Below are 26,609 nucleotides of genomic sequence, written 5' to 3' on the forward strand. Positions count from 1 at the left end.
TCTGTGGTTCAGGTCATGATATCTTGAAGCCATTATTGTTAGGTTTCATGTTTCCCTTTAACCACCAGAAAGTAATCTGTGGGAGGTGGTATTTTAGTATCACGCAAATATCTAGTGTTCCATCAACTTTTTACCTAATAATTTTATTAGCCATTGATATTTGCCTGGATTAATTTATTTTTATTAGGCATTGCAAAATGGTAATTTTCAAATTCCATCATTTTAAAACATTCATTGACTGGTTTTTTCTATAAAGAAAAGCTTGTTCTTATCAGTTGGAACCATTTAGTTAATCTGAAGCAGCAGGTCAGATGTGCAGTTCTTTTCCTATCCTTGCTGATAAAAGTGTTTTGTTGCTAATTTTTCCTCTTGTGGCTTTGGCATTACCTTTTTTGAACGTTATGAACTCATGGGTTTGTATATATTCAGTGTTTTCTTTAGTTTTGGAGTTCTTCTTGATGCTCATAGCTTCTTCTCTTTGGCCTGTGAGACCCTTTTCACAATGGTTCTTTTGTCCTTTCACCATGAGCTTATTAGAGCTTGATAACTTTTTTGTTTTCTGATTCTAGAGAATACCACAGGCAGTACATTTTTAGTTCTGGGATCTTTCATTTCTCTAAGAAGCCTTTGTTCCTTTTAGTGGGGTTGGTAACTAGGAGTGTTCATTGTTTTGATTTTGAAGTTTTCATTGAGTTTTTCCCCCCTTTTAGCATTTTGCCCTTACCACATCGGTCACTTTTCCCTTGTTGGTTTGGGATTTGAAGAACACGTGAGTATGATTCTTTTACAAACTTAATTTCAGTAATTAAACCCCAAATTTGATGTATGTTGAGTAAGTAATAATATTGTAAAGAGTTCATTCCTCTGTCTGTCTTACATGAAGGAGTAGTTATCCAGCACCACCTTGTTCATGTCTTAAGCTAAAAGCGGCTCAAGACATAGAAATGTTGGGCGGTGTGGAAGGTGTTCCCTGAACCTCATGAGGCACAGTCTTCTTCCCTGTGGGGCAGGCGGGAGACATGCTGTGGGGAAGCTTTCTTGCAGACTGACCTTTCACCTGACCAGTGGCTTGTGAGCTCCGTTCTCTCCCTTTTTCCTAGTTGCCCCATAGTGAATTTAGAAAGATAACAAGATATTAATCAGTTTTTTAAAATGTTGATCTGTGTCAGAATGACGAGCTGTGGTTTACTTCTAAATAGTTTGCTCTAATTTTGACATTTATGGTTATTTTTCAGAGGTAGATAAATATTGGGATGGACAACTATTATTTTCGGGGGGGTTCCCCAGAAAGAGTTAGTCCTTTAAGGACAGCTAGCAAAGTTGGAACATTCTGGTCCATTTGTGTGTGTGAATCCTGAGAGATCATATTCTGAAGTTTCCGAAATGGCAAAGAGACATGTTCTGGTATTTAATACACCTGTCCAGATTCTCACTAGGTGAATGTGAGAACTTGAAGAGTCAGATAAATACTTTGATATATTTTAATAGCACTTGCTGTGTGAAATTCAGGAACCAAAAGGTGAGCAGTGTTTGTGGTGATCCAAGTTCTTGCTCTTTGTAAGCTGAGAATGAAACAGATTTAGAGAGCAAAGAAAACTGGAAATGTTGCGGTAGGAGAGAAAGTGGCTTGGTTGCACATGGCCGGTGAATAGCCCAGGCCGTGTGCTGCTGCTTTCAGCACTCAGCCTTTAGCATATCCACTTCAGAGTGGACTAGAGTGCAGACTGTTACAGCTTCTTTCTTATTTTTGTAAAATTTAATTCACTGTACTCTGATTTTGCCTGCTTGAGCAAAGTGTTACTCTTTAATTTTTCCTCATCTTTTTGTAGTAAATTTCAGTCAGTGGGAGAATCCGGTTTGCAGAGTTGTCATCCAGAGGGGATTTTATGGAAGTTTTCTAGTTACGGGGAATTATATAATCAACTTGGATTGTTTAATAAACGTTGTTTAACGGGTCGAGGCCATGTAATAAAATTAATGTTTTATTTATTTTCTTTTATCTAGGTCCAAGCATCTCATTTTGAAGGCCTAATCACAACCATAGTTGGGTATATACTTTTAGCAATAACATTGATAATTTGTCATGTATCCTTTAAAGAACCAGGTTTGTGTTCAGTAATGTTATTATTATTAACCCAAGAGTTGTTCTTATTAATGAAAACTATTTTTCTCCACTAGTCCTTTTAGTAGAAGTTGTGGGTATTTGTAGTGATGATGAGAGCAGAAAAAATATGAGAGAAATCAGTTCTGTCTGTCACATAGTACTGAGTGTTGCCTAGTTACCTGTTTCATTGTATCTTTATTGTTTTTAAGTAAAAGTTTTTTTTTTTGGAGTATAGTTGATTTACATGTGTTGTACAGCAAAGTGATTCAGTTATACATATATACACATTATTTTTGAAAATAATTATTTTCCATTATGGTTTATCATAGGATATTAAATGTTTCTCTGTGCTATACAGTAGGACCTCACTGTTATCTGTATCTTTCCTTGAATGTTCAGTTTTTCCTTGACGACACGCTGTAGGGGCTGGCAACTCTTGTTAAATTTCATAGGTCTCGTCGCTTGCTGGGAGTCTGCTATATTGTTGTGAAGGTAATTAATTTCTTTTTATAAATTAAGACTGGAAATGCTTTCTCCCCATTTAGGTGATATTGATGACCTTTATTTTTACTTAAGGTCTCTTTGTTAGTGGTGGTAGAAATTGGAGTTTTCCCTCTCATTTGTGGCTGGTGGCTGGATATCTGTTCCTTGGTGAGTTTATTTTTCATTATTTAATACAATCTAATAATTTAAAAGCTTTTTAAAAAGTCTTTAGAATGGGTTCCTTTTACTGGAAAGCCAATATTTGATGATAATTTATTTTTTTTTGAGACTGTATCATCATAGAGTCTTATTGTTGCTAATTTTTCCTGAGTACCTGATTTTTGTGAGGTTTGTACACATTTTTGATGTTATAGTGTTTTGACTGGAACCTTTCTAATAACTAGTGAAGAACTTTCTTACTTAACTCTTCTCACTTTTATAAAGATGCCAAGATGTTATAAACATAAAAAGAGTAAATCAAAGGAGTTCCCTGGTAGTCTGCTGGTTAGGACTCAGCGCTTTCACTGCTGTGGTCCAGGTTCAGTCCCTGGTTGGGAAATTCCTCAGAGAAGGAAAAAAGGAAAAAACAAAAGCAATCTTATCAGAAGACTACCTTTATAGTAGTAAATTCAACCCTAACCATTTAACTAAGTTTCTCAGTCTTGATTAAAATCTTTAATGGCTGTCAGTGATAATCAGTTTCTTCTCAAAAAATAATTAGATATAGAAAAGCTGCCTTTTCTGAGGTAACATTTTCTCTCATACTATAGTATTAAAACCCACCATTAATTTAGATCTGTAACCAAGAAAAGAAGGTATTATGGTAACATAAATATTTCTTTCACAATAGCAATATTGGTAAAGTTCTTATTCACAAATTGGTGTATCAATATTGCCTCTTTTAAAATTTTCAAAATGTCATGTATGTCTTTGAAATAGCATCCAATCTTAATATTATTTGTATTTCAGTGATACTATGAAATGCCTTTAAGGCAACTGTAATCCTAGAAACATCAGAACTGACATGTATGGTGATTGATTCACTTCCTAGAATATAATGATGTTAATTCAGTAAAGGTGAGTGGTACGGATCTCTCTCACCTGTTCTGTCTTGCTTTAGGAAATGTTCGATGCAACTCTGAAGGATCGGGAGCTGAGCTTCCAGTCGGCCCCAGGCACCACCATGTTCCTGCACTGGCTGGTGGGGATGGTGTACGTGTTCTACTTCGCCTCCTTCATTCTGCTCCTGAGAGAGGTAAGTCCATGGGAAGCGCCAGCAGTGCACAGTGATGGAGAGGACTTCCGCTTTCACCAGATGGCATGCCTTAAAGGCTATGATGATTTCCTAGCGAAGTCTTTCTTAATCTAAGAGGGAATAGCTATAGACTAGTTTGGCCCAATTGCTTTAAACCATTAAGTAATAGGTCTCAAAAACTGGCAAGTTTTATTATTTCAATCAGTTTGAAATGTGAGTAGAGTGAGGGGAAAAATAAGTAGAAGCACGTGTTTTACTTGGGATGTATTTTAACCGTCCTCAAATATGTGTTCTTGGACTTTTTTATGTGACTTGAGCCTGTTTTGGACTTCATTCAAGGACATGCTAGAAGTATCCAAAGGGTATGGTTTCACAGGATCAGATATGTAAAATGGTCTTGAAGCCATTTATACTCCTTAAGTATAGTATTATAGTGGGGCTCTTTTATGATGCTGGTTCAGTTGCCAGATGGGAACTTTTACTAATCCTGTTTCAGAATATGGTCCTTACTGATATGAAGACAGTAAAAACAGTGTTAGTATTTGACTAGTATGCATCTCATGCTTAGTCATCTGGTGCAAAAGGAAGTATGAGACTTGAGTAATTGTAGTAAATGTACTTCCTGCTCTGAATTCTTTCCCCACATAATACTGCACACTTACTCTGTGCCAGACTTTGTGCTGTATGCTGGGGTAATGGTGAGAAACAGGGACAGAGTGTCTGCTCAGTGTTACGTTCCGGGAAGGAAGACAGCCACGGACCGTGTCCACTTACTCCATGAGACCAGGGTTGGAGAAGCAGGGCTGAAGGAGCAGGCTGGCGACTAGTCCAGTGTGAATGAAATACTAACGCACAAAGGCTTAAAGCTATTCATTACTCCGCTCTTTTGAGAGATTTGGGTAGCTAGGGATGAGGCTGGGGTCCAAAATATTTTCCTGAAACATAAGAGTATAAGTTCAGTAAATTCTGTTTGCAAATAAAGCCTGTATTCTTGTTTTGAAACTAGTGATTAAAACTAAGTGTATTTTTTAAATTGTAATTTTATCTGACCTCTAAATTACATTGTTCATTGATAAAATATTTTATACTGAATTTTTTCATTTTATCAATGTGGTAGTTTTTTGTTGATACAGAATTCTAGTATTTTAGAGTCAGATGGAAACTTAAAGGTCATGTGTAATAACTGCTTTGTTTGGAAGATGGAAAAATAGAATTTGGGCAGATTTTGGGCAGACTTTACACAGGGTAGCTCAGTGAGTTTGGGCCATCCAGAACTAACCCTCAGGCTCATCCATTGCCCCATCACCCACAACCTCTAGAGTTGATGCTTTCTCCTGAGCCAGGGAAAAAGATGTAATAGGTAGTCACTTGAAGATACTGAGAAGCTGAAGGGTTTCTTAATTAAGGTAAGTCTTCTTGGAAAGTGTAAGACTGAAATCACATCTTTTGTTTAGGATAATTATAAATTGTAACCCAGTTCTTCCCAGATTATACAATATAGTTATAATTTTTATAAAAATACTTATTGTTCATCTTGGAGGTCTAGATTTCTTGACAAATTATACTTAGTAAATTTTTTCCATTGAATGTTTAAAAGCATCAACATCAGGCACAGGATGGTTTTAATTCTGATATAGGAACTTCTTTTCCAAGTAGAGTTACATGAATTTTCTAGGGCCAATTTTTTAAGATGCCAAAATAAATTTAAAAGCTTATTTCTCTGTTAATGTTTTAGCTCATATACAGAGGCGGAAGACATTGATGAATATTTATAGCATTTGAAATAAATTTGCAGGTACTTCGACCTGGTGTTTTATGGTTTCTAAGGAATTTGAATGATCCAGATTTTAATCCAGTACAAGAAATGATTCACTTGCCTATTTATAGACATCTTCGAAGATTTATTTTGTCAGTGGTAAGTGTATTTTTTTTTTAATTGATTTTGAAGTAAAATGGGCTACCCTTGAGTTTTTGTTTTTTGGTTAGAAGGACTGGTAGAGTGGATTGAATAATTTAGGTTTATTTACGCCTGTGGAAGTTGGTTATCGAATAGTTATTTTGTTGGTTACTTTGATAAAATAAAATGTTTAGTTCAGTTGCTCAGTCGTGTCCGACTCTTTGCAACCCCATGAATCGCAGCACGCCAGGCCTCCCTGTCCATCACCAACTCCCGGAGTTCACTCAAACTCATGTCCATCGAGTCGGTGATGCCATCCAGCCATCTCATTCTCTGTCGTCCCCTTCTCCTCCTGCCCCCAATCCTTCTCAGCATCAGAGTCTTTTCTAGTGAGTCAACTCTTCGCATGAGGTGGCCAAAGTATTGGAGTTTCAGCTTTAGCATCAGTCCTTCCAATGAACACCCAGGACTGATCTCCTTGGAAAATAAGATGTTCGTAAACAAAAATGCCTTTTGGTGCTTTAGAAGTATAATCGCCAAATTATGGGTTTCAGAATTATATTTAATTTGCATTTAGGCAATAGAGACTTGTTAATAGCTTCTAAATTAAACTCTTGGGATTTCCCAAGTGGTGCTGTGGCGAAGTATCCACCTACCGATGCAGGAGATGCAAGAGATGTGGGTTCAATCCCTGGGTCAGGAAGATCCCCTGGAGGAGGGCATGGCAAGTCACTCCAGTATTCTTGACTGGAAAATTCTATGGACAGAGGATCCTGGCTGGCTGTGTAGTCCATGGGGTTGCAGGGAGTCGGACACAGCTAAGTGACTGAGCACAGCACATTAAACTCTTAACAGAACCATCTCAAAATTTCTTCCCTGGGTGGAAAAAGAAATTGCCTAGTTAAATCTTAAGTTTTCCAAGATAAAATTCTAAAAGCAATATTGTGTGCCCTTTGGAAACTTTTGTAGCCATTAGTATGGGTTCTCTCTTACTGTCACTAGTGGTTTACTATGAGGCAGACAGTTCTGATCCTTCATTGTGAGTTTCTAGCTCTGTTTTCCGGAGAAGGCAATGGCAAGCCACTCCAGTACTCTTGCCTAGAAAATCCCATGGATGGAGGAACCTGGTAGGCTGCAGTCCATGGGGTCGCTAAGGGTCGGACATGACTGAGTGACTTCACTTTCACTTTTCACTTTCCACTTTCACACATTGGAGAAGGAAATGGCAACCCACTCCAGTGTTCTTGCCTGGAGAATCCCAGGGACAGGGGAGCCTGGTGGGCTTCCGTCTGTGGGGTCACACAGAGTCGGACACGACTGAAGTGACTTAGCAGCAGCAGAAGCAGCTCTCTTTTTGTATACCGTGCCATGGTTATCCTTTGTGGCTCCTGTCTGAGCCCTTGTGTCCTAAAGAGAGAGGAGTAGCTGTCCTAGGAATGCATCTTCACACAGAGTGACCCAGGTGTAGTGTGTTGAGTGAGAACATTCAGTGCCCTGGGCACCCGTCACCCTGGCCTGGAGTCTGCCATCTCTCACAGATGGTGACAGTGAGACCGGCCTGCCTTTCTCTTGTTGCAGATTGTCTTCGGCTCCATTGTACTCCTGATGCTGTGGCTGCCTATACGGATAATCAAGAGTCTGCTGCCTCATTTTCTTCCATACAATGTCATGCTCTATAGGTAAGCTTTTGACATTTGGAAGCTTTACTAATTAAAAGTCTGTTAGGGATTTGATACTCAGAGTACATACATTTAATAAAACATTTCATTTCTCACAGATATTAGCAGTCATCTGATAACTAAATTTTTCCATATGAACATTAGCAGTTATATTTTCCAAAGAAAGACTTTTTTTTTTTTTGCAAATGCAGTGTGCCTTTGTTTAGCATCGAAATGTTAACATTCCGAATGAGAGATACCTAGTAGTCTCATCTTTATATGAAAAGCGTTACATCATAAATAAGTTAGCCATAGTTAAACATGTAATTACAGATGAAGATAGGGTCCAAGGCTGGAAAAATATTATTTTGATTTAAAGACTATAAAGTAACCTGGAAACCTAGTCTGCACTGTTCCTCCTACATTCTCTTCTTCAGTGATTTACATCTTCTCTTCAGTCATCTAAATATGCCAGGCAAATTGAATTTCTTCCTCAGATTTACTTGTAATTGTCTTTAAATCTTGTCAGTTCTTATTCTTTATGCTCTCTTAAATAAATCAATATGATATACCACTTAAGATTTTAGGCCTTTTTCTTTTTCTCCCATTTATAATCCATCTGTAACAAAGCTGCCTCGTCCTCCATAATATGCATAGTAATATCTGTGTAGTTTAGAATGACATACAAGGCTTGGCATAATCTCACACTGCCTCTTGAGCATCTTGTCCAGCATCGTCTGACTGGAATTCTACTCCCCAGTCCCACGCAGCCTCCATTGAGTCTCCCCATAAAGGCCTAGCTGTTCCTGGTCTTTCCCTCTCTGTAGTGACCTTCTGCAAACTTTTGCTGTCTCTCCTCAGAATCCAAATTGAGGTTTTATTGTCTTGAGTTTTTTACTCTCTAGAGTAAGTTACCTCCCCGTCCTTGTATGTTCCAGTTGTTGTAGTGAGAACCAGGAAGCACAGTTGGTTCTATGTATTGTTGAAATAGTCCCACTTTGGAGGTCGGTTATACCTGGAAGTTGAACGGAGCTATTGTAGCAGTGTTTGGTGTGTTCTCCCATTCAGCACGATTGAAGGCCCATCATATGCTAGGTGCTTCTCCGTGCACAAGGGATGTCAGAGTGAACAAGTCAGAATCAAGAAAAATTTGTGTCCTTCTTGACTGTCTTTCAGTGGGGGAGACAGCCAATAAAATAGGTAAAATATATAATATGCCAGAGAGTCATAAGTGCTGTGGGAAACAATGAACAAAGAAGTAACTGGTGAGGCCCTGAGGTGACAGTTGAGGAGGCCCTGAGGAGGTGACGAGGAAGTGAGCCACGTGAATCTCTGAAGGCAGAGGGCCCTTTGCAGCTGGGCAGGCACGAGCAGTGGCATTGAGGTTTTGTTGAGGAGCAGCCGGAGGCCAGTTTGGCTGCAGTGAAAGAAGGAGAAAAGTAGTTCACTGTGAGTTGGAGAGGTCGTGGGAAGCTGGGTCCTACAGAGCCTTGTAAGCCATGGTAAGCACTTTGGCTTTGAGTGATTTGAGGGGTGGGGGTTTTGGGGAGGTTGAGCAGAGAGAGGAATGATCTGACGTAGATTTCCCAGGGATCAGTCTGGTTACTGTGATGAGAAGAGCCGGGGTTGGGATGGCCAGGGCAGAAGCAGGAAGCCAGCCAGGAGAGTAGTGCCACATCCTGGTGAGAGGCAGGGGTAGCTGAGATGGAGGAAGTGGCCGTGGAGTCAGGAGAGGTGGTTTGATTTAGGGTACAGTCAGTAGGATTCTCTGGATTTTTGAATGTAGGGTGAAGAAAGGCAGCGAAGGATCTAAGTTTCTGACCTGAGCACCTGAAGAATGGAGTTGCCATATACTAAGAAGAGGGAGATTATGGAAGAGCAGGGTTTAAGGAGGAGGGGATTTGATACTGAACATGATCAATTTAAGATGTCTTGGGTGTTCTGTGAAACGTTGGGTTGGCTCTTTGGGTATGTAAGTGAAGGATTAGGGCAGATGTCTGATAGTACATAGAAGTTTACAGAAAGTTGCTGTCTTAAGCCACAGGAGGTTGCGTGCATCCAGAGAGCACATGCAGATGAGAATAGAGAGAGCAGGGGCCTTTCGTTGTGTCCAGGTCGGGAGATGAGGAGGAACCAACATGTCTTGGCGAGGTGTCCATAGAGAAAACGTTCTGAGGAGCGCAGAGTGGCCAGTGGTGTAATACACTGCTAATATAGCAAGTGAGTTGAGAACCAGGACCCACCCCTCATTCTGACAACACGATGGTCATGGCAGTCCTTATCAGGAACAGTTTTGGTGATGTTTGAGGGAGATGCCTTGTTGTCTTCAACTGAGAGTGGATGTGAGGTGATAAAGGCAGTAAGTTCATGTGACTCTTCAAGGAGTTTTACCATCATTCCATTAAATGTTTAATATGATACAGCATGGGGGTGATAATGGAAAATTGAGTCCACATTGTGAATTATGGCTTTTTGTAATTATCTTAGTGATGCTCCAGTGAGTGAACTGTCCCTTGAGCTGCTTCTGCTTCAGGTTGTCTTACCAGCGTTACTCGAACAGGGACACACACGGCAGTGGCTGAAGGGACTGGTGCGAGCTTGGACTGTCACTGCTGGATACTTGCTGTAAGTACGGCAGGTGCCTCGTAGGCATATCGTTTGTGATCATTTAATAACCTTTCTGATAAAGCATGCCCCACTCAGGAAGAGTTAGTTTTAATAAGAGACATTTTGATGATATCCACAAGTGTATATAATTCTTATTAAAGCTTTTCTAATCATTGCTATCCTTTTATGGAGAATGTATACATGTTTTGGGAGGCTTCCCAGGTGGGTCAGTGTTAAAAATCACCTGCCAGTGTCAGAAACACGGTTTCGATCCCTGGATCAGGAAGATCCTTTGGAGAAGGAGATGGCAACCTACTGCTATATTCTTGACTGGAGAATCCCATGGACAGAGGAGCCTGGCGGGCTACAGTCCATGAGGTCGCAGAGTCTGACATGACTTAGCACGCATACATGCATGTTTTTACCCTCTTACAGAGGAGTTGCGGCCCAGTTTCTTTCATTACACTGGGTAGAAGTAAAATGGTTTTTAGTTCATTAAACACAAACCAAGTTACCTTTTCTTTAGAAGTCCTAACCTGGTAAGTTAGAACTGGAAAGGGTCAGTTTTCATTCCAGTTCCAAAGAAAGGCAGTGTCAAAGAAGTTCAAACTGCTGCACAGTTGCACTTATCTCACATGCTAGCGAAGTCATGTTAAGAATTCTCCAAGCAAGGCTTCAGCAGTGTGAACCAAGATACCTTAGTGTGAAATATGGGCATACTTTGTTTTGTTGTGCTTCACACTTACAGTATTTTTTCATAAATTGAAGGTTTGTCAGATGGTGGTTAACATTCCTTAGCAATAAAGTATTTTTAAATTAAGGCAGGTACATTGTTTTTGAAGACAGTGCTGTTGCACACTTTCTGGATTATAGTCAAGTGTAAACATGAGTTTTATATACACTCAGAAGCCACAAGTCTTGACCGCTTTACTGCAGTGTTGGCTTTGTTGTGGTGTCCCGAGCTAGACCCACAGTATCCAGGGGATGCCTGTGTGCGTTGGGGTCACCTTGAGCATGTGTCCTCATAACGGCCCAATGCCCCACCGTGCTGCCTTCCTGCCCGTCTCATTTGTGCTATAACTCATTTGTGGCTTGAAGGTTTTAGCTGAGCTGCATGTCATAGCAGACACAGTAGTCATCTATAGTGAAAAGAGAAATTGATACTTTTTTCCCTAAAATTCTTCACATAGAGTATCCTGTATATTGTACACTTTTTTTTTTCCAGTTACTGATTTTTCTCAGATCTTGGCTGAAGAAAACATAAAATAGACCAAATTTATGGGGTATTCTGTATGTTAATTAACTATACGTTTGGAAGGGTTTCATTTAAAGCAGGCAGCAACATTTAGAGCAGATTAAGGTAATGGTAGTGCTCTGCATAGATTTTACTTACACCTTTTCTTCCCTAAGTAATAATTATTAAGGATCACCAATAATTATAATAATAATTGTTATTAAAGACAGTGTCATGTCTGCTGTTTTATTCTGAGTGAGAATTTTCACTGATGCAATTTTTACACAGGGATCTTCATTCCTACTTGTTGGGAGACCAGGAAGAAAACGAGAACAGCGCAAACCAACAGGTTAACAATAACCAGCATGCTCGGAATAACAACGCAATTCCCGTGGTGGGGGAAGGCCTGCACGCAGCCCACCAAGCCATACTCCAGCAGGGCGGGCCTGTCGGCTTTCAGCCTTACCGCCGGCCTTTAAACTTTCCACTCAGGGTAGGTACTGTACAGACTGAACAGAAGATTTTTCAGGTTTCTGTTGAGAGCTTTTGCTGCTGTTATTGGTGCCGTTAGTATAGCGTCCTCAGTATAAACACATCTTACAGTGTTCTGAGGAGAACCTACCTTTCACTCCTCTCATTCTACAACACGTTATGTATGTAAATGTCAGGTAAGTTTATCAAATTTTAGATGTGGGCCATGGAGTTGGTCTTCCATGTGCCATGGGCCCCTGCCATTTGTAAGGAACCAGAAAACCCTAGGTCAAATAGGAAATTAACATTCTTGATTCATTTCCTATGTCAGGAACTGGAATCAGCATTTTAGAGTTTTTCTCTCTTTAATCCTTGCAGTATTAAGCCCAGTGCTCCAAGGAATGAGTAGTAATCTTTTGTTTATATCCGATAAAACTGAAGACCAGATTGATTAAGGAAGTGCCTGCCTCACCAAGACCTTCCTCCAGATGCTACCGAAACGGATCCTTCAGGGGTCTCCAGGGACCTTCATGGTGTTAAATTCGATGGTCAGGCCTTAGTCCTCACCTCACTTGCTATATTAGTAGCATGTTACATGATTGCCCACTTCTTGTTCCACAAAACACTTTTTTGGAAGTTGTTCAAGAAGCTTCATGGAGAAGTTGATACTTTAAGTTAGTAGATCAAACAGATTAAAAAAAGCAGGTGGGAAAAGGCATTCCAGGCCTGTTGTCAGGACAAGAAGCACGTTAAGATGTGGTAGGTATGGACCTGCTGGGAAGTGAACGGATGGAGTTGAGGCAGGAGGTGTAGGCTAGCTGCCAGAGATGGAGGAGCTGTGAGAAGCGAGGCTCTTCAGTTGACAAAAGATCCTTTCCTAAAAAGAAGGTACTTTGTGGTCCAGATTAGAGAGAGGACCACCACAGGGTCTGTCAGGCAGGCAGTGGAAGCTGACCAAGTCTCCACGGCCGGTCGTGCAGTGTTATCGCTGGTGATTGCTGTCTCCCTGCCGGAGCCCTGCCCTCAGGGCCTGGTTGGATCCAGGCAGGCAGCACTCTTTTTTTTCTCTCTGTCCAGGATGGCCGCTTCCTTCTTGTCTCAGGGTGTTTCCTTTCTATCTACACTTTTCCATATAGGAGCCACCAGCTATAACTATGATGATTGTTTACTTTTAAACTTAATTAAAAATAAATACCACTTGTAGACATGTGGTAAATTATCTTGAATTGTGGACATTCCTTCACAGCATATACGTATATCAGATCACATTGAACACTTTAAATATATTATTAATATAGTTTAATTTGTCATTTATGTCAATTAAGCTGAAAAAATATAAAATACAATTCTTGTAGACATACTCAAAGTACCTAGAATTTTAAATTCCGGCATTCATTCACACTCACCTCACGTGAAGTGCTTGGTGACCTCATGCTCCCGTAGCTCCTGTATCCAGCAGTGCAGGTGTAGACATCTCCATCATGAGAGTGTTCTAATTGGATGGCACTGTTAGAGAGTAAGCTTTCTTTTCATGAAAAGTTGTTTTTGAGAATTTGATAAAAATAAGTGACTATTTTTAGTTTTAATTGTGAGGGAAAATGTAACTTGATCGTGTTTTATTTTTGTGCTCTCTGATTTAAAATATGTTTGCTTGTTATTTGCTGATATCTGATTGTATGAAAGTGGAAGCAGTTTACTTTTAGCCAGAGTTATAGTTAATATTATCTAAAATGAAAATTTCCTTTTTATGTAAAATGGAAGGAGTCCTGGAAATACCAGTATAGACAGTTTGTTTTTACTGAGAGAATTGTGTTGATTCTTTGAGTGGTATCCTAAAATACATTGACCACATGTGACTACTCTTTATGCACTACTGTGTTTTGCCTTGCAGATATTTTTGTTGATTGTCTTCATGTGTATAACCTTACTGATCGCCAGCCTCATCTGCCTTACTCTGCCAGGTATGAGCTTATCCTAGCTCTCCGCTAATGACATCATGAAAAGATGCTTCGTTTTCACAGGGTATATTTTGCTGAAATGTGATCTTTTCACCAAATATAAACTTGAAACAGCTTTCTCTTCATTTTTATTGAATGTGGGGTACATGGGGACAGAGTTCAGTTGGTCACAAAGTATCAGAAGCAGCTCACTGCCCCCCAGCCTCCTTGTTGGTGCTTCATAGCAGCCAGAAAATCCTAAATCATACTGATGTGTTAGCCACTTAAATCATCACTAAGTGGAAGATACTTTTCAGGTCTTATCAAGTATGCAAATATATAGTGAGCTAGTGTCTTGATTATAGCACTCAATATAACTTTATAAATCAGATTTACCTTAAATACTTGATTTTTTTCCCATGTGAGCTAAGGCTGAGGAGGAGCAACTAGTTAATTTCAAGTGAGGTTTCTTAAAAAAATTATTTTCTGGTTTGTGTAAGAGTTGTGATTTACCTTAAACTGGTAAAAATAAAGTTTTTTAAAATTTTGTTTTATTTTTAACTGTTTCTTCATTGATTTTTGACTGTTAAAACATCGCTCCTAAGTTCACTACTCAGATCTCAGCTGTTAAAATGACAGAGTCTAGTTAACCATTGCTAAGTCACTTGAGTTGTGTCTGACTCTTTGCAACCCTGTGAACCATAGCCTGCCAGGCTTCTCTGTCCATGGGATTTTTCCAGGCAAGAATACTGGAGTGGGTTGCCATGACCACCTCTAGGGGATCTTCCTGACCCAGGGATCAAACCCACGTCTCTTATGTCTTCTACGTTGGCGGGTGTGTTCTTTACCATTAGCACCACCTGGGAAGGTGCAGTGAAATAAACATATTTTTGAGAAAATTTAAGTTTTTGAACTTTGGACAGCTTTGTGGTTTTTATGTTCTGTTTTCATTTTTATCAGAAATATTAAAAAGTTAGCAAAGGAAAGAAATCCAGTTTTATTACTTGAATTTGGCAATACAAGTACTTTAATCTCATTTTTAAGTAAATACTTCCCTGTTAATCCAGTCCCAGCATCTGGGGGAAGGATGCAGCTGTGTTTAATTATAGAAATACTTGTCATAGTACACATTTAAGGTGGTGAGGATGCTGTTTACCCATAGGTTACTTTTCCTGTAGCTACATTTTAACTAACGTTGTTACTACAAACTAGAAACTAATCTGACCTCTCAAAAACACTTTAGAAGTATGTGAAGTACAGAATTAAAAGAGGGCTTTAAATTTTTTAAAATCAGCCAACCAAAACAGAACAGAAACTTTGGAGTAAAAATCGGTTCAGTTCAGTCACTCAGTCATGTCCAGCTCTTTGCGACCCCATCAACTGCAGCACACCAGGCCTCCCTGTCCATCACCAACTCCCAGAACTTGCTCACACTCATGTCCACTGAGTCGGTGATGTCATCCAACCATCTCATCCTCTGTCTTCCCCTGCTCCTGCCTTCAGTATTTCCCAGTGTCAGTGTCTTTTCCAATGAGTCAGTTTTTCACATTAGATAGCCAAAGTATTGGAGCTTCAGCTTCAGTCCTTCCAGTGAATATCAGGACTGATTTCCTCTAGGACTTACTGGTTTAATCTCCTTGCTGGAGTAGAAATACATATACATATAGAATGCTTGACATTTTTACAGAATTATCAGTGATACTTTTAAATCTTTAACAAGCATATATATTTATTTCATGTGATATTTGCATGTGTTTGTCTTTAAAAATTACTTATCTTCATACCCAAGCTGTTTTGTGATATTGCAAAGAAGTCTGTAATGTTATTAGCATTATGGCCTATAAACTTGACTGTTGAGGTGGTTTGATTGGGATTGGAGACAATGTGGGTCAGTGATCAGGAGCATGATCTTGGTCATGTAAATGAGAGTTCACCTTCAGCCACCACCCTTGTGTGCCCTTGGTTGGGGCCTCGGTTTCTCAGTCTTCAGAATGGAGGATCATTATTGCTCGCAGGGTTGTTGGCAAGATTAATGAGAAAATGTACGGAAAATGTTCAGCCCAGCCACTTGATTCCTTTTAGACATACAAAAATAACAGATAAGTTTTCAAAAAACAAAACCGATAACTACTGTGTCAAGGAGAAAGAGACACTGGAAACGGGGCTTGGTCTTCTCTCCAGCCTTATTAAGGAGTAACCATGTGAAGAAATTGCCTGATAGGTTTTTGTGGGTGCATTGTGGAATTTCTTTGTAATAACTCTTTGTTTGACGCCATCCCATAGACAACTCTCGCATATTTCCTGTTTCATTTTATTTTTTTCCTGAGAAAATTAGTGTGAGATCCTTTTTTTTATTGTGCCCACTTCTTATTAAAATAAGCTTAGTTTTCTCTCTTAATGAATGAGCTAAATGAAAGAATGTTACTCTAAATTCTTTGTAATGTTAGTAAATATTAAAAATATTGACAGCACAAAAAATAGAAAGTATATTCTCCATTTGTGTCCTGTTACGTGCACAATCATTTCATTTGATGATCCAGACAGCAGGAACACTCTGCTCCTCAAGTCATTTCAGTCCCCAGAGAATAAGCAGTTGGCCCCGCAGGTCACCATGCAGGTCACAGGCAAGCTTGTACCCCATGACTTGCTGTGGTTTGGTTGTGTCTTAAGTTATGACATTCTTTAGAGTTTGGGAGATTTTGTTTTTATTTTGTTTGCTTTTAATGAAGACACTGATACATCAAAACGTGTTGTCTTTTTAATAATCACTTAAAATGGTTGAAATGATTGAAAATACTAGTAGTACAACATTGACATCAAGATTAGAGTTGTTTTTGCACGATCGCATGTCTCATTTATCAGCCTTTGTATTTTCAGTATTTGCTGGCCGTTGGTTAATGTCATTTTGGACTGGGACTGCCAAAATCCATGAGCTCTACACAGCTGCCTGTGGTCTTTATGTTTGCTGGCTCACCATCCGGGCGGTGACGGTACTGGTGGCATGGATGCCACAGGGACGCAGAGTGATCTTCCAGAAGGTCAAGGAGTGGTCCCTCATGGTAGGCCTTTCTAGTCAAGACTGGTCCTGTCTGACAGCAGTGGTGAATGTTTTTCCAGTGGTTTCTTTAAATCTTTTCACTTTGTTTCTTCACCATGTTGATTGTATCAAGAGAGTTGATTTTTTTTAATTTAAAGGAGTATTCCTTTAAGGCAGTAGTTTTTTGGTTTTACTCTGAGAAATACAGTCCAGATATATCTGAGGGTTAGAAGAAAGTCATGCTATTAAATGATCCAGTAATGCCCTTGAGACATAAGATATTCTGTAGAATTTAAAATCAATTTAAGTAGAAATTTCCTTGAAAGTTATTTTTTCTAAAATTTGATTAAATTCTTTTAATATATAAAAACTTGACTTCAGGATTCAGTCAATGTTTTCTATATAAATGAGATTCTTTTAATTATAGTCTGTTGTTATTCAAGAATGTCTTGGCTAGTGTGAAAGTATAGTAGGTAATGGGAATTATTACTCTCAGTAAAGAACTTAGTTGTCACAGGAGTTGGGGAAAATGTCACTGTAAGATGATTGTCTAAGAGTGGCAACTTATTGATTGATCATAATGTTGATTATGACTGATAAATATGTTTAGGTCACTGCTTTATGCTTTTTCATTTGTATAATCAACTCTAGTTTTGTGTCTGACTTTTTATTTTGATTTTACTAGGAGTTTAATAGCTATTTAATATTCATGTTTAAAGAAAACCACTAGAGATTCATTGTTTATTAAGAATGGAGGGATTTGATTGCTGTGTCATCTGTAGATAATGAGACACTTAACTATATTTAAATAGAGAAACTAGCCAGTACCAGTTTTCATTTGATATTCTTCCACATCATATTGCTATGTAAAGAAATAATTACTGTGTCTTAATGCACACCGTTTTAGTCTCTTGCTGTTGAAACAATTGTCCTCACTGAGGCTCTCTTAAGAAAAAGGGATATCACGGCCACTTTAAAACTGATTTCTTAGTCAGGATTTCATAGTGGCTCTTACATGTTATCTCTTCCTTCTTTTTGTGCCAATTTTTATTTTGCCACTTTGTCCAAATTCTATAGCTGTGCTAATAGAGTAGCCATGTGACTAACGGCTATCATCTTGCGCAATACAGATACAGGTCATTTCTGTCATCTCAGTAAGTTCTGTGGGACCGTGCTGTTCTCAGGGGAGCTAATTTGATCACCTTGGTTAATTACCTTAACTGGGGTTAGGCAGAATGCTTCAACTATATCAGTCCGTCTCAGAGGTCACAGGTCAGCCTATGGGTGAGCCACCATTGGCTCAGGGGCATGGGACAACAAGGGAGATGACCAGCACTGGCAGTCACACTCCAAGACGGGGCGTGGAGACTTGGTCAGCTTCTTGGACAAACAGAAGCCTGTTCCTGAGACTTAGATTGAGAAAAGCAGCATAGCCGGTTGGTTAATATATGTAATAAAGTAATTTTGTAGCAACATAGTAATATGTTTAGTAGTCATTTCATGCTTTTATTAAGTAGCTTGAGTTTTTGTGGTTATCCATTCAAATTTCATTTAAACATGGAACATAAAAGGTGAGTTGTTTAAGGTATGTATTTCTTCTGTTAGGCGTCAGGTCAAAGAAGAATAAACTTCACATGAGATAAAGTGTTTGGCTAGAAGTCGGGGAGACTCTAACTCCATGGCCTTTCCTCTCCCACTAGATAATGAAGACTGTGATTGTGGCAGTGCTGCTGGCTGGGGTGGTCCCGCTTCTTCTGGGGCTTCTGTTTGAGCTGGTGATTGTTGCTCCCCTGAGGGTTCCTTTGGATCAGACTCCTCTTTTTTACCCATGGCAGGTAAGTACGTCTTTTGAGCATGATATTTCCTTTTGTATTTGGAATCAGAAAAATTCTCAATTGTTCAAAGTGATTTTAAGCAGCTTGTTTAGAAAGACTCCTTAATTATTTCTATTGTAGGAGCTCTTGTGAAATTGATCAGATAATGCATTTTACCTTTTGAAATATGCAGGTCATGTGAAGTAAATACCTTACTTTATAGGTTAAAATGTCACTATAGGCTTCACTAATATTTAAAAATGCAAACTAACGTGTTGGTCTTTTCACTTTTAGTTAGGTTAATGCCTTGCTCCTTTTAGTTTTGAGCCCTTGAAACGATAACCTACATTTTTGAATAATTACACATTTTCCCCCCCAAGAGTCACAAGCTTATTAAAAAGAACATTCTTAGGGAAACTATGCAGGTCACAGTAAAGGCCTTGAAATACATGTGGAAAAAGAGATTTAACTTTTCTATCATATGTACAGCCTGAAGTTAACATCATAGACCTCAGATTTTTAAGAGAGATTAGGGAAAGAGTGGATATTGACTTTAGTCATTCAGAGCCTTTTCAGCTTTGTTTTAAAAATAAACTTTCCAGAGATGAAAATTTTGTCTACTTTCCTGATGAACAACCTCTGTAAACTTCATTTAGCAGCAGATACTTACTCAAGTGCTTTAATGTGTGCGCAGACCCTGTGCTGTGTAACTCAGATGGGAGTGAGGCTAACGCGAGGACTTCCGGGGACCTTGCAGGCTGGTGGGAAAGACAGGTAGATAGTGCTGTGGTGGGGCATGCGTGAGGAGCACAGCATTAGGGGGCGAGGTACTCACCCAGATGGGAGGGTTTCCACACACGGTTTTTTGTAGAGACGATGTCCAGGACAGCATAGTAGAGTGCAGAGTTGTGGGTGAGAAATGAAATGTATTCCAGGAAGGAACGAGTGGGCAGGCCTTGACGTGAGACTGCACACATAGGGGACGCTCTAATCTGGTGTGCTTGTAGGTTAGAACCGGAGTGACAGTGAGCAGAAAAGGGAAACTGTTACGGGTATGTGATGCCTTCCTGTAGGAGCTGAATTGCAGTGTAGTGTAATAGCACCAGGGATTGAAGGAAAGCTGTTGTTCACAGAATAATAGCAGCTATGAAAAGTAGAGGAATTAAGGGAATTAATTAGGAAAGTCATTATTTTGCAATAATTAAAATAATTGATTCCTGGGATTGTCAGTGGATGCTGAACCCATCAGGTGAAAGTCGATGGGTCAGTCTTTGGTTACTGTGCTGCAGTAACAAGTTACCTGACAGCCCCGGCTTACTGGCTTAAAACGATCATTTATTTTGTCCACAGAGTTTGTGGGTCAGAGGTTAAGCCAGGGCGTAATCTGCTCGTATCTGATTCACGTTCTCTGGGGTCTCATGTAGGAGACTCAGTGGCTGAGTGTGATTTGACAGCTTTAGCTGACATCATTTGGAGATGCCATCACTCATGTGAGGGCTGGCACTGGCCGTTGCCCCTCATTTAGGCTCTTGGCTGGAGCCCCTGGACATATTTGAGCTTTTTTATAGCTTGGTGGCTCAAGGTACTTGGGCTTCTTTTGTTGCACTTCAGGGAAATGAGTGTCCCAACCAACAAGGCAGAGGCTCCATCGGCTTTCATGGCCTCCTCTCGCAAGTCCTGCACATCGCTGTCCACCACCTCCTCCTGGGTACAAGCACGGCACAGGCTGGCTCGGAGCTATGGGAAGTGTACATAGACCCCTGCCATTCCACGGAGAGGGATTGGTGGTCATGGTTCAAGGCTGCTACTGTGCAGACGTGGTCGTTTGCATGGTGACCAAGTGTCACCTGTCAGATCACTTGACACCTGAAAGGGAAACACAGCTTCATGGAGGAGGGGTCAGCAGATACTGCCTTGACCCACATGATCACTGCAGATGTGGCCAACAGGTGCTCTGTGCCTCCTGAGGTTGTGTGGTACGCTGCACTAGAAACATCAGAACAGCCTGAGTCCAGGAGCTGAGCCTCCTGTTGGATGTGAACAGTTGACAGAACATTAGCACTGTACTGCCACTCTGTGACCATGATGGATCACAGCAATATGAAGGCCCCTCCATAACCACGTCTGAATGCAGGCAAAGCGTGAGCCTTGTCTAGACCACACAGATGACCAAACATGCCCATGCCTGGCTCCTTCTTTGTTTCCAACTGCAATTTTATTAGCCTCAGTCTGTCCTGTCTTCTGGATAAGATTTATTAAAATATCAAATTATAGATTACCAGGACTTTGCTAAAGGGCTTCCCTGGTGGCTCAGATAGTAAATCATCTGTCTGCAATGCAGGAGATCTGGGTTTGATCCCTGGGTTGGGAAGATCCTCTGGAGGAGGGCACAGCCACCCACTCCAGTATTCTTGCTTGTAGAACCCCATGGACAGAGGAGCCTGGTGGACTACTTTTCTAAGTAGCATCTGGAATAGAGCAAAGCCCTGCTTCCTTAAATTCTCCTTAAATCACTTCACACAGGCCAGAGAACTGTAATAAGCCTTTTCTCAGACTCTTACTCAGGGCTCTGAGTCCTCCCCACTGTCTGCTCTCCCTCACCGCAGTGAGTAGTGATGCAGCTTGTTCGCCTGTACATGTGTTCTTGGTGGTCTTGACAGTATCCGACATCCTGACCTTGGCGGAGTAGTTTAAATTACTCAGTTTCAAGGATGCTTATATGTTGTGACCCATCAGTTTCACTTTTCAGAAACCCTGCAAAGAAATATTTACACGTGTGCAGGAGACATGAACAGGGTTGTTCTGCTCTCATGTGGTTTTTATGATGTCAGAAAACTTAGAAGCAAGCCAGATGTCCATCAGTAGAAAATGACTAAATAAAATCTGATATATCTTTCCTTTTGACTTCAGTGCAGCAGTTAAAAAGAAGTCAAGCTGTGTGTTTCATTTTTTGCTTTTGTTTTGCTGTATGTTTTAATAGAGCTAGCTCTCAGATACATTTTCAAGTATAGGATAGATACAAGTTGCCGACAGCGTGACAGCCTTAATGTTCTGGATAAAATCCAAAGTTTGAAGCAACAACTTGCATTTTGTTCATCCCTGCCTCTAAGCAGTTCTGTGAGAGGTTGGGCTCTTCTGGAATTCTAGCAGAGGAGCTAGTGTGGTGTGTTTTGTTTTGTGGGAAAGAACTGCAAAGCAGAGATTTGAAAGAGCTGGAACCTCAGTGTTCTGTGTTCCTCCCCAGGTGAACATTAACTTCACTTGGGTGCCTTCTGGACTTCCAAAGGCCATGAGAAGCTGAGCTGGTGGGTTGAAGCTTCTCTGCCTGGCGCCTGGAAGGATAGAGAAAAAGAGGCTTTCTCCATGTTCTCATTGGCAGGCTGTTTGCTTGCTACCCTAGAGGTCTAATGATCTAAAAGATCCCTTTGCAGCCCTGTAGGCTCTTCTCAGTCTGAGCCTCTGAGCCACATTGAGCCTGCAGAGGAAAGTAACAACTGTTCTATGTAAGGAGGGGCCCAGCAGTCACAGAAAGAAAAGGCCCAGTGGCGGGGAACTGCTTGCAGAGCTGTGAGCATCCAGATAGAAGATAAAACACAGGCGATTAAGGATATGTGAATGCACACACAGCAGCACCCATAAAACACAGTGACATTGTTGTGGTGTTTTATAGCGTGAATGTCAAACAAATTCAGTAAATGAATTAAAAATGTGACCAGTCACCATTAAGGCTCAGACTGGAGATCTGGAAGACCAGTGCCCGGTACACAGCTGAAGAGCAGGCGATTGAGGGCAGAAGAGGTGGAGGACACAGCCAGGAGGCTCAGTAACACTCACAAAAAGGCTCTACAATGCGAGAATACGAGGCCGCGGCGAAACAGAAATAGACATTCTTAAATGAATTGAAAAGAACTAATCTGTAGGCTGAAGCTTATCAGGTTTGGTGAAATGGAAATTGATGAGGAAAACACATATTAGGGTACATCTTGGTAAAATTTCTGAATTAAATCACAAGCTCCAAAAAGAACCATACTGCAGTGGACTTTGTAGTACTGAAACCGTAGAAGGTAGAAAGGTGTTTAGAGACCACCAAGATAAAAGGGACAAAAACCATGCTTCCTGTACCCAGACAGAATGTCATTCACCTGTCAGGATAGAGTGGTGTTCGAGGTTATGCAAGAATTCAGTGCATGCCTCAGCCTCCCACCCCATTTTGAAGACGTTTTGGAAAACCAGCCAGCTAAACTGGAAAATCAGAACAGAACAGTGTGAGCAAAATCCATGTAAAGTTGGTACTACATATTTCCTATGGGACATAACACGTATAGACATTGGTTGTTGCCTAGGGAAACCAATGTAGAAGATACTTAGCAGATGTTAGCTGTGGTTACTGCTGCAGGATGGCAGGAGGGTGGTCAGGATTTGGGATGGTGGTCACAGAGGACTCCAGCCGTCCCTGGAAAGGTTTCAGTTTTATGTAAGAATCGATTTAAATGTTATGTGACACTTTAAAAAATTCACAGATACTTTAAGATAAGCAGAGAACAGATTATGAAGGACTTTGTGTGCCATGTTTAGGGTTGTAAGCAGGGAAGGCTCTTCAGATGATCTGATCTGCACTTTTAAGAGATCCCTTGGGTGGTGGGCGTGGCGGTCGCTTTGGCTGCCTGGTGGAGTGGGGGTGGGCAGGAGCCCCGTGAGGAGCTCCGTGTGGCAGTGGGGGTCCTAGTGGCAGCCAGCAGAAGTGCCAGTGCACCAGCTCAGAGTGCTCTGAGCCCTCGGGATGGCTTCTTTAGGGCAGACAAGGCTTCCCTGTCCCAACCAGTAGAACAGCCTAAGAGTGGTGTCATGAAATAAAGGCGGGACACTGTTTTATTTATTTGCTTGTTGAGATCTCCACTAAAGTAAATACTTTTCTTAGTTCTCTTGGAAAAATAATGCAGATTTTTTTGTGTGTCAGGGGGAGATAATAAGAATGAGTTTTGGTAGAAGCATTGAACTTTCCTGAATTTTCTTCCAGTGTATTTATTACTCTTATATAAAATTGTTACTGATCCAACAGAACTTGTGTTTTGAAGTAAATAATGCAAGAAAATTGTATAGCCTCTGTGTTGGGTTTATTGCTAAAACAAACCCTGTTAAATGATTTTTATTCCCTAGGACTGGGCACTTGGAGTCCTGCATGCCAAAATCATTGCAGCTATAACATTGATGGGCCCTCAGTGGTGGCTGAAAACTGTAATTGAGCAGGTAAGCAAGTTTGACTCATGGGGCCTTTATTTTCCACGTTCCCACTTCTCTTTTAAGTTTTCTACATTTTCCTTAATGAGGATATATAATTTTTTGAATTTTTTTAGGAGAAAGGCACTTTTTTACTCTTATCATCAACTACTCTTAAAACTTCCCTTACTTGAAGTTAACTGGTAGCTTAAAGTACCTAGATGCCTGAGGAAAAGTAAAGGCAGAATTTAGCACGTGTGCTTTCCTTTTTTTTTTAGAGCAGGGATTCAGGTTTGTAAACCTGTAGTAGAGAAAAGAGGTCATTGTGCAAGGCAATAAGAAAAAGGAAAAGAATAGATTTAAAGAATAGAGCTATTCTAGCTGTGTAACACCTAAGATAGTTTTGTGTTATGGAACTATCACATAATTTGATCATTGTGGTGATAACCTTGAAAGAGATAGATTGTGCTTCTGTACTTTGATAATAAGGCTTGGAAGTAGGATAATTCATTTTAGGAAGATTTCTTCCAAAATAACCAGTGTAGTAGATTTTGGTACTTAACTTCTTTTAAGTTTGGTTTCCTCGAAGGTGGACATACGAACAACGTACTTGTCCTTAGGGCAGCAGCAAATTAATAAGGTGCTACAGTTTTGTAGCACTAAAGGTACGCCTCCTTTTGATGTATAGGAAATGGTTCTCAGTCCAGTATGCACAAAAAAAATAGTCCAAAAATTCCTGTACCTGGAGATTTGTGGGCCCGGGAAGAGCCATTGTATGTGTTTGCATGCGTCTCTCAAGAGAGGGCTGATTCTGAAGTGAGATGGATTGTGGGGTATGTGGCAGTATATCCATTCACTGTAGGGGTACAGACCAGTTCACTTCAGAGGTTCTAGGTGAGACCCTGACCCTCTTGGAGAATAAACATTGTTGATCTTTATGACATTTTCTCTCTGATGCATTCTTTCTCATACATGTGTCTTAAGTCTTTAAAATGATTGAGAAACAATGAGCTGCTTTGCTGCATTAATTTAAATGCATTTGGGTTAAAAGGACTTCGAGGGGGTCAGAGGAGCCTGTGTGTCATTCACATTCTGACGCTCTGGCCCATGTCCGAGGGATCCAGGGCCTGGAGTGAGCTGCACCGCACTGTGTGACTGTGGGCCAGGAGAGACTGAAGCATTGGGGAAATACAGTGCTCTTCAGTTTTGTCCCCTTCTGCACATCATGTTTATTTTCCATTATTCCCAGGGTCTCTCCACTGCCATCCATTCTTTCCTCTGCAGTACTATTCAGTAGAACTTTCTAGGTAAAATGATGGAAATAGTTTAGAAATTCTTGAATTAAAAAAAAAAACATTGTAGCATTTCATACTGAATTGTTACATAAAATACCTTTTGATTTGTTCAAATTTGATTTATAACTAGAGTTTTAGAAACATGCTTCCAATTTGTAATGTTTTCTTATATTCAGATAAAATGAATGTAATCTTGAGTATAAATCTCACACGATTTATATATAAAGTTACTTCAGGCTATGTGGTCTTCAACTAATGTTACGGATGCCACCTGGTGGTGTATAGCACAAAGCTAGTATAGCTTTTATTCTCAATTAGATCTTACTACTTCATCTCTTAGCAGAGTTAACTGCAAAGTGTTAGGAAGTAAATGTATTTCTTTTAAAAATTTGTGGACATCACACCTGTGTTTTGTCCCAGAATTAGACTTGACTTCTGAAAGAAAGGACCACCCTGACTGCGTTTGGGCTGGTAGATCGCGCCCCCGTGGCTTGACTGCAGTAGAGATTGCCCTGCTAGCCTGGAGGAGTTTGTCTTGTATATTGGCTCTCGCCCTCCCCCTGTGTTTCAGGTTTATGCAAATGGCATCCGCAACATTGACCTTCAGTACATCGTTCGGAAACTGGCAGCGCCAGTGATCTCTGTGCTCTTGCTTTCCCTGTGTGTACCTTACGTCATCGCGTCCGGCATCGTTCCTTTACTCGGTGGGTTTATCCACATCAGTACATTCTTGTCCCTTCCAATATGAAGTTACCTGGCTCCAAACGCTTTATTGTAAATACAAATCCAGCTAAAACAATGATTTTCAAAGACTTATTTTTTTTAGTTTCACTAGTCAGGGCAAGATAAGGATAGTAAAACTCTCTGTCACAGTTTTTTTCTCTAGGCAGGTAAGAAAGTATTGACACGTAAAAAAATCTTCTTTAGCATAAAAGAAAAACCAAATAGGAGATGCTCATTTGTGACACTTTAACATGTAGACAGCATCTTAGTAGTTACATGCTGAACAAGCCTCACACGACCTTAAAGCCAGCACATGTTCAATAATATAGACAGTTTTCCTCTCCAGGTATTTTTCTTCCACTGAGTTCCCTCTCTCAGTCACCCCCATTATCATCCAACAAGTAGCATGAATCAGAGACCTTGAAGGTCTTACATGTCACCTGAGGCTCTCTGCTCTTCTGACTCAGCTGGCTTTTGAGTACTGCTGATCTGACCCCAGGAACCCGTTCTCTCATCTGTGAGCCCGTGCCTGCCTCCTGTTGAGACAGATAGGCTCTCACCGCAACCTCAGCTGTCTCCTCTCTGGGTTTCCCTGCTCAGAACCCTCTACCACTAACTCATTCTCCACACTGCAGCCACGATGACCTTTCGAAAGAACAAGTCTTATGTTCAAGACTTTCTGGTGAACATGCTTTCTTTGGTTGCTCTGTGGCCTTCAGAGCACAGTCTAGCTCCTGAGGTAGTTCATGGGGCTCCTCCTCTGGCTAGGGCTGGCCCCAGGCACTCTTGGCCTCACTCTGGGTTGTATAGGATGAGTTTCAGTTAAGCGCCCTTTCCCTCTTCTTAGGGAAAGGATGTATTTTCATTTCACTGTCTT

General features: G+C 40.5%; 1 protein-coding gene across 2 annotated transcripts in view; it reads left to right on the forward strand.

Moving 5' to 3' along the window:
* The window catches only part of MARCHF6 (membrane associated ring-CH-type finger 6), a 76,394-nt gene that overhangs the window by 43,953 nt on the left and 5,832 nt on the right, over window positions 1-26,609 (forward strand). For both annotated transcript variants that reach the window (XM_055422264.2, XM_088827629.1), the window contains exons 11-24: window positions 711-769; window positions 2,005-2,085; window positions 2,528-2,596; window positions 2,681-2,755; window positions 3,708-3,842; window positions 5,638-5,757; window positions 7,318-7,418; window positions 9,885-10,022; window positions 11,527-11,731; window positions 13,601-13,670; window positions 16,524-16,705; window positions 18,384-18,518; window positions 23,655-23,744; window positions 25,581-25,713. In XM_055422264.2, coding sequence (XP_055278239.1) covers window positions 711-769; window positions 2,005-2,085; window positions 2,528-2,596; window positions 2,681-2,755; window positions 3,708-3,842; window positions 5,638-5,757; window positions 7,318-7,418; window positions 9,885-10,022; window positions 11,527-11,731; window positions 13,601-13,670; window positions 16,524-16,705; window positions 18,384-18,518; window positions 23,655-23,744; window positions 25,581-25,713 — 1,593 coding nt within the window. The remainder of the gene's footprint in view (window positions 1-710; window positions 770-2,004; window positions 2,086-2,527; window positions 2,597-2,680; window positions 2,756-3,707; window positions 3,843-5,637; window positions 5,758-7,317; window positions 7,419-9,884; window positions 10,023-11,526; window positions 11,732-13,600; window positions 13,671-16,523; window positions 16,706-18,383; window positions 18,519-23,654; window positions 23,745-25,580; window positions 25,714-26,609) is intronic.

The sequence above is a fragment of the Moschus berezovskii genome, chromosome 18 (assembly GCF_049115385.1).
Source record: "Moschus berezovskii isolate FMDL1 chromosome 18, NW_MosBer_1.0, whole genome shotgun sequence".
Taxonomy (NCBI): Eukaryota; Metazoa; Chordata; class Mammalia; order Artiodactyla; family Moschidae; genus Moschus; species Moschus berezovskii.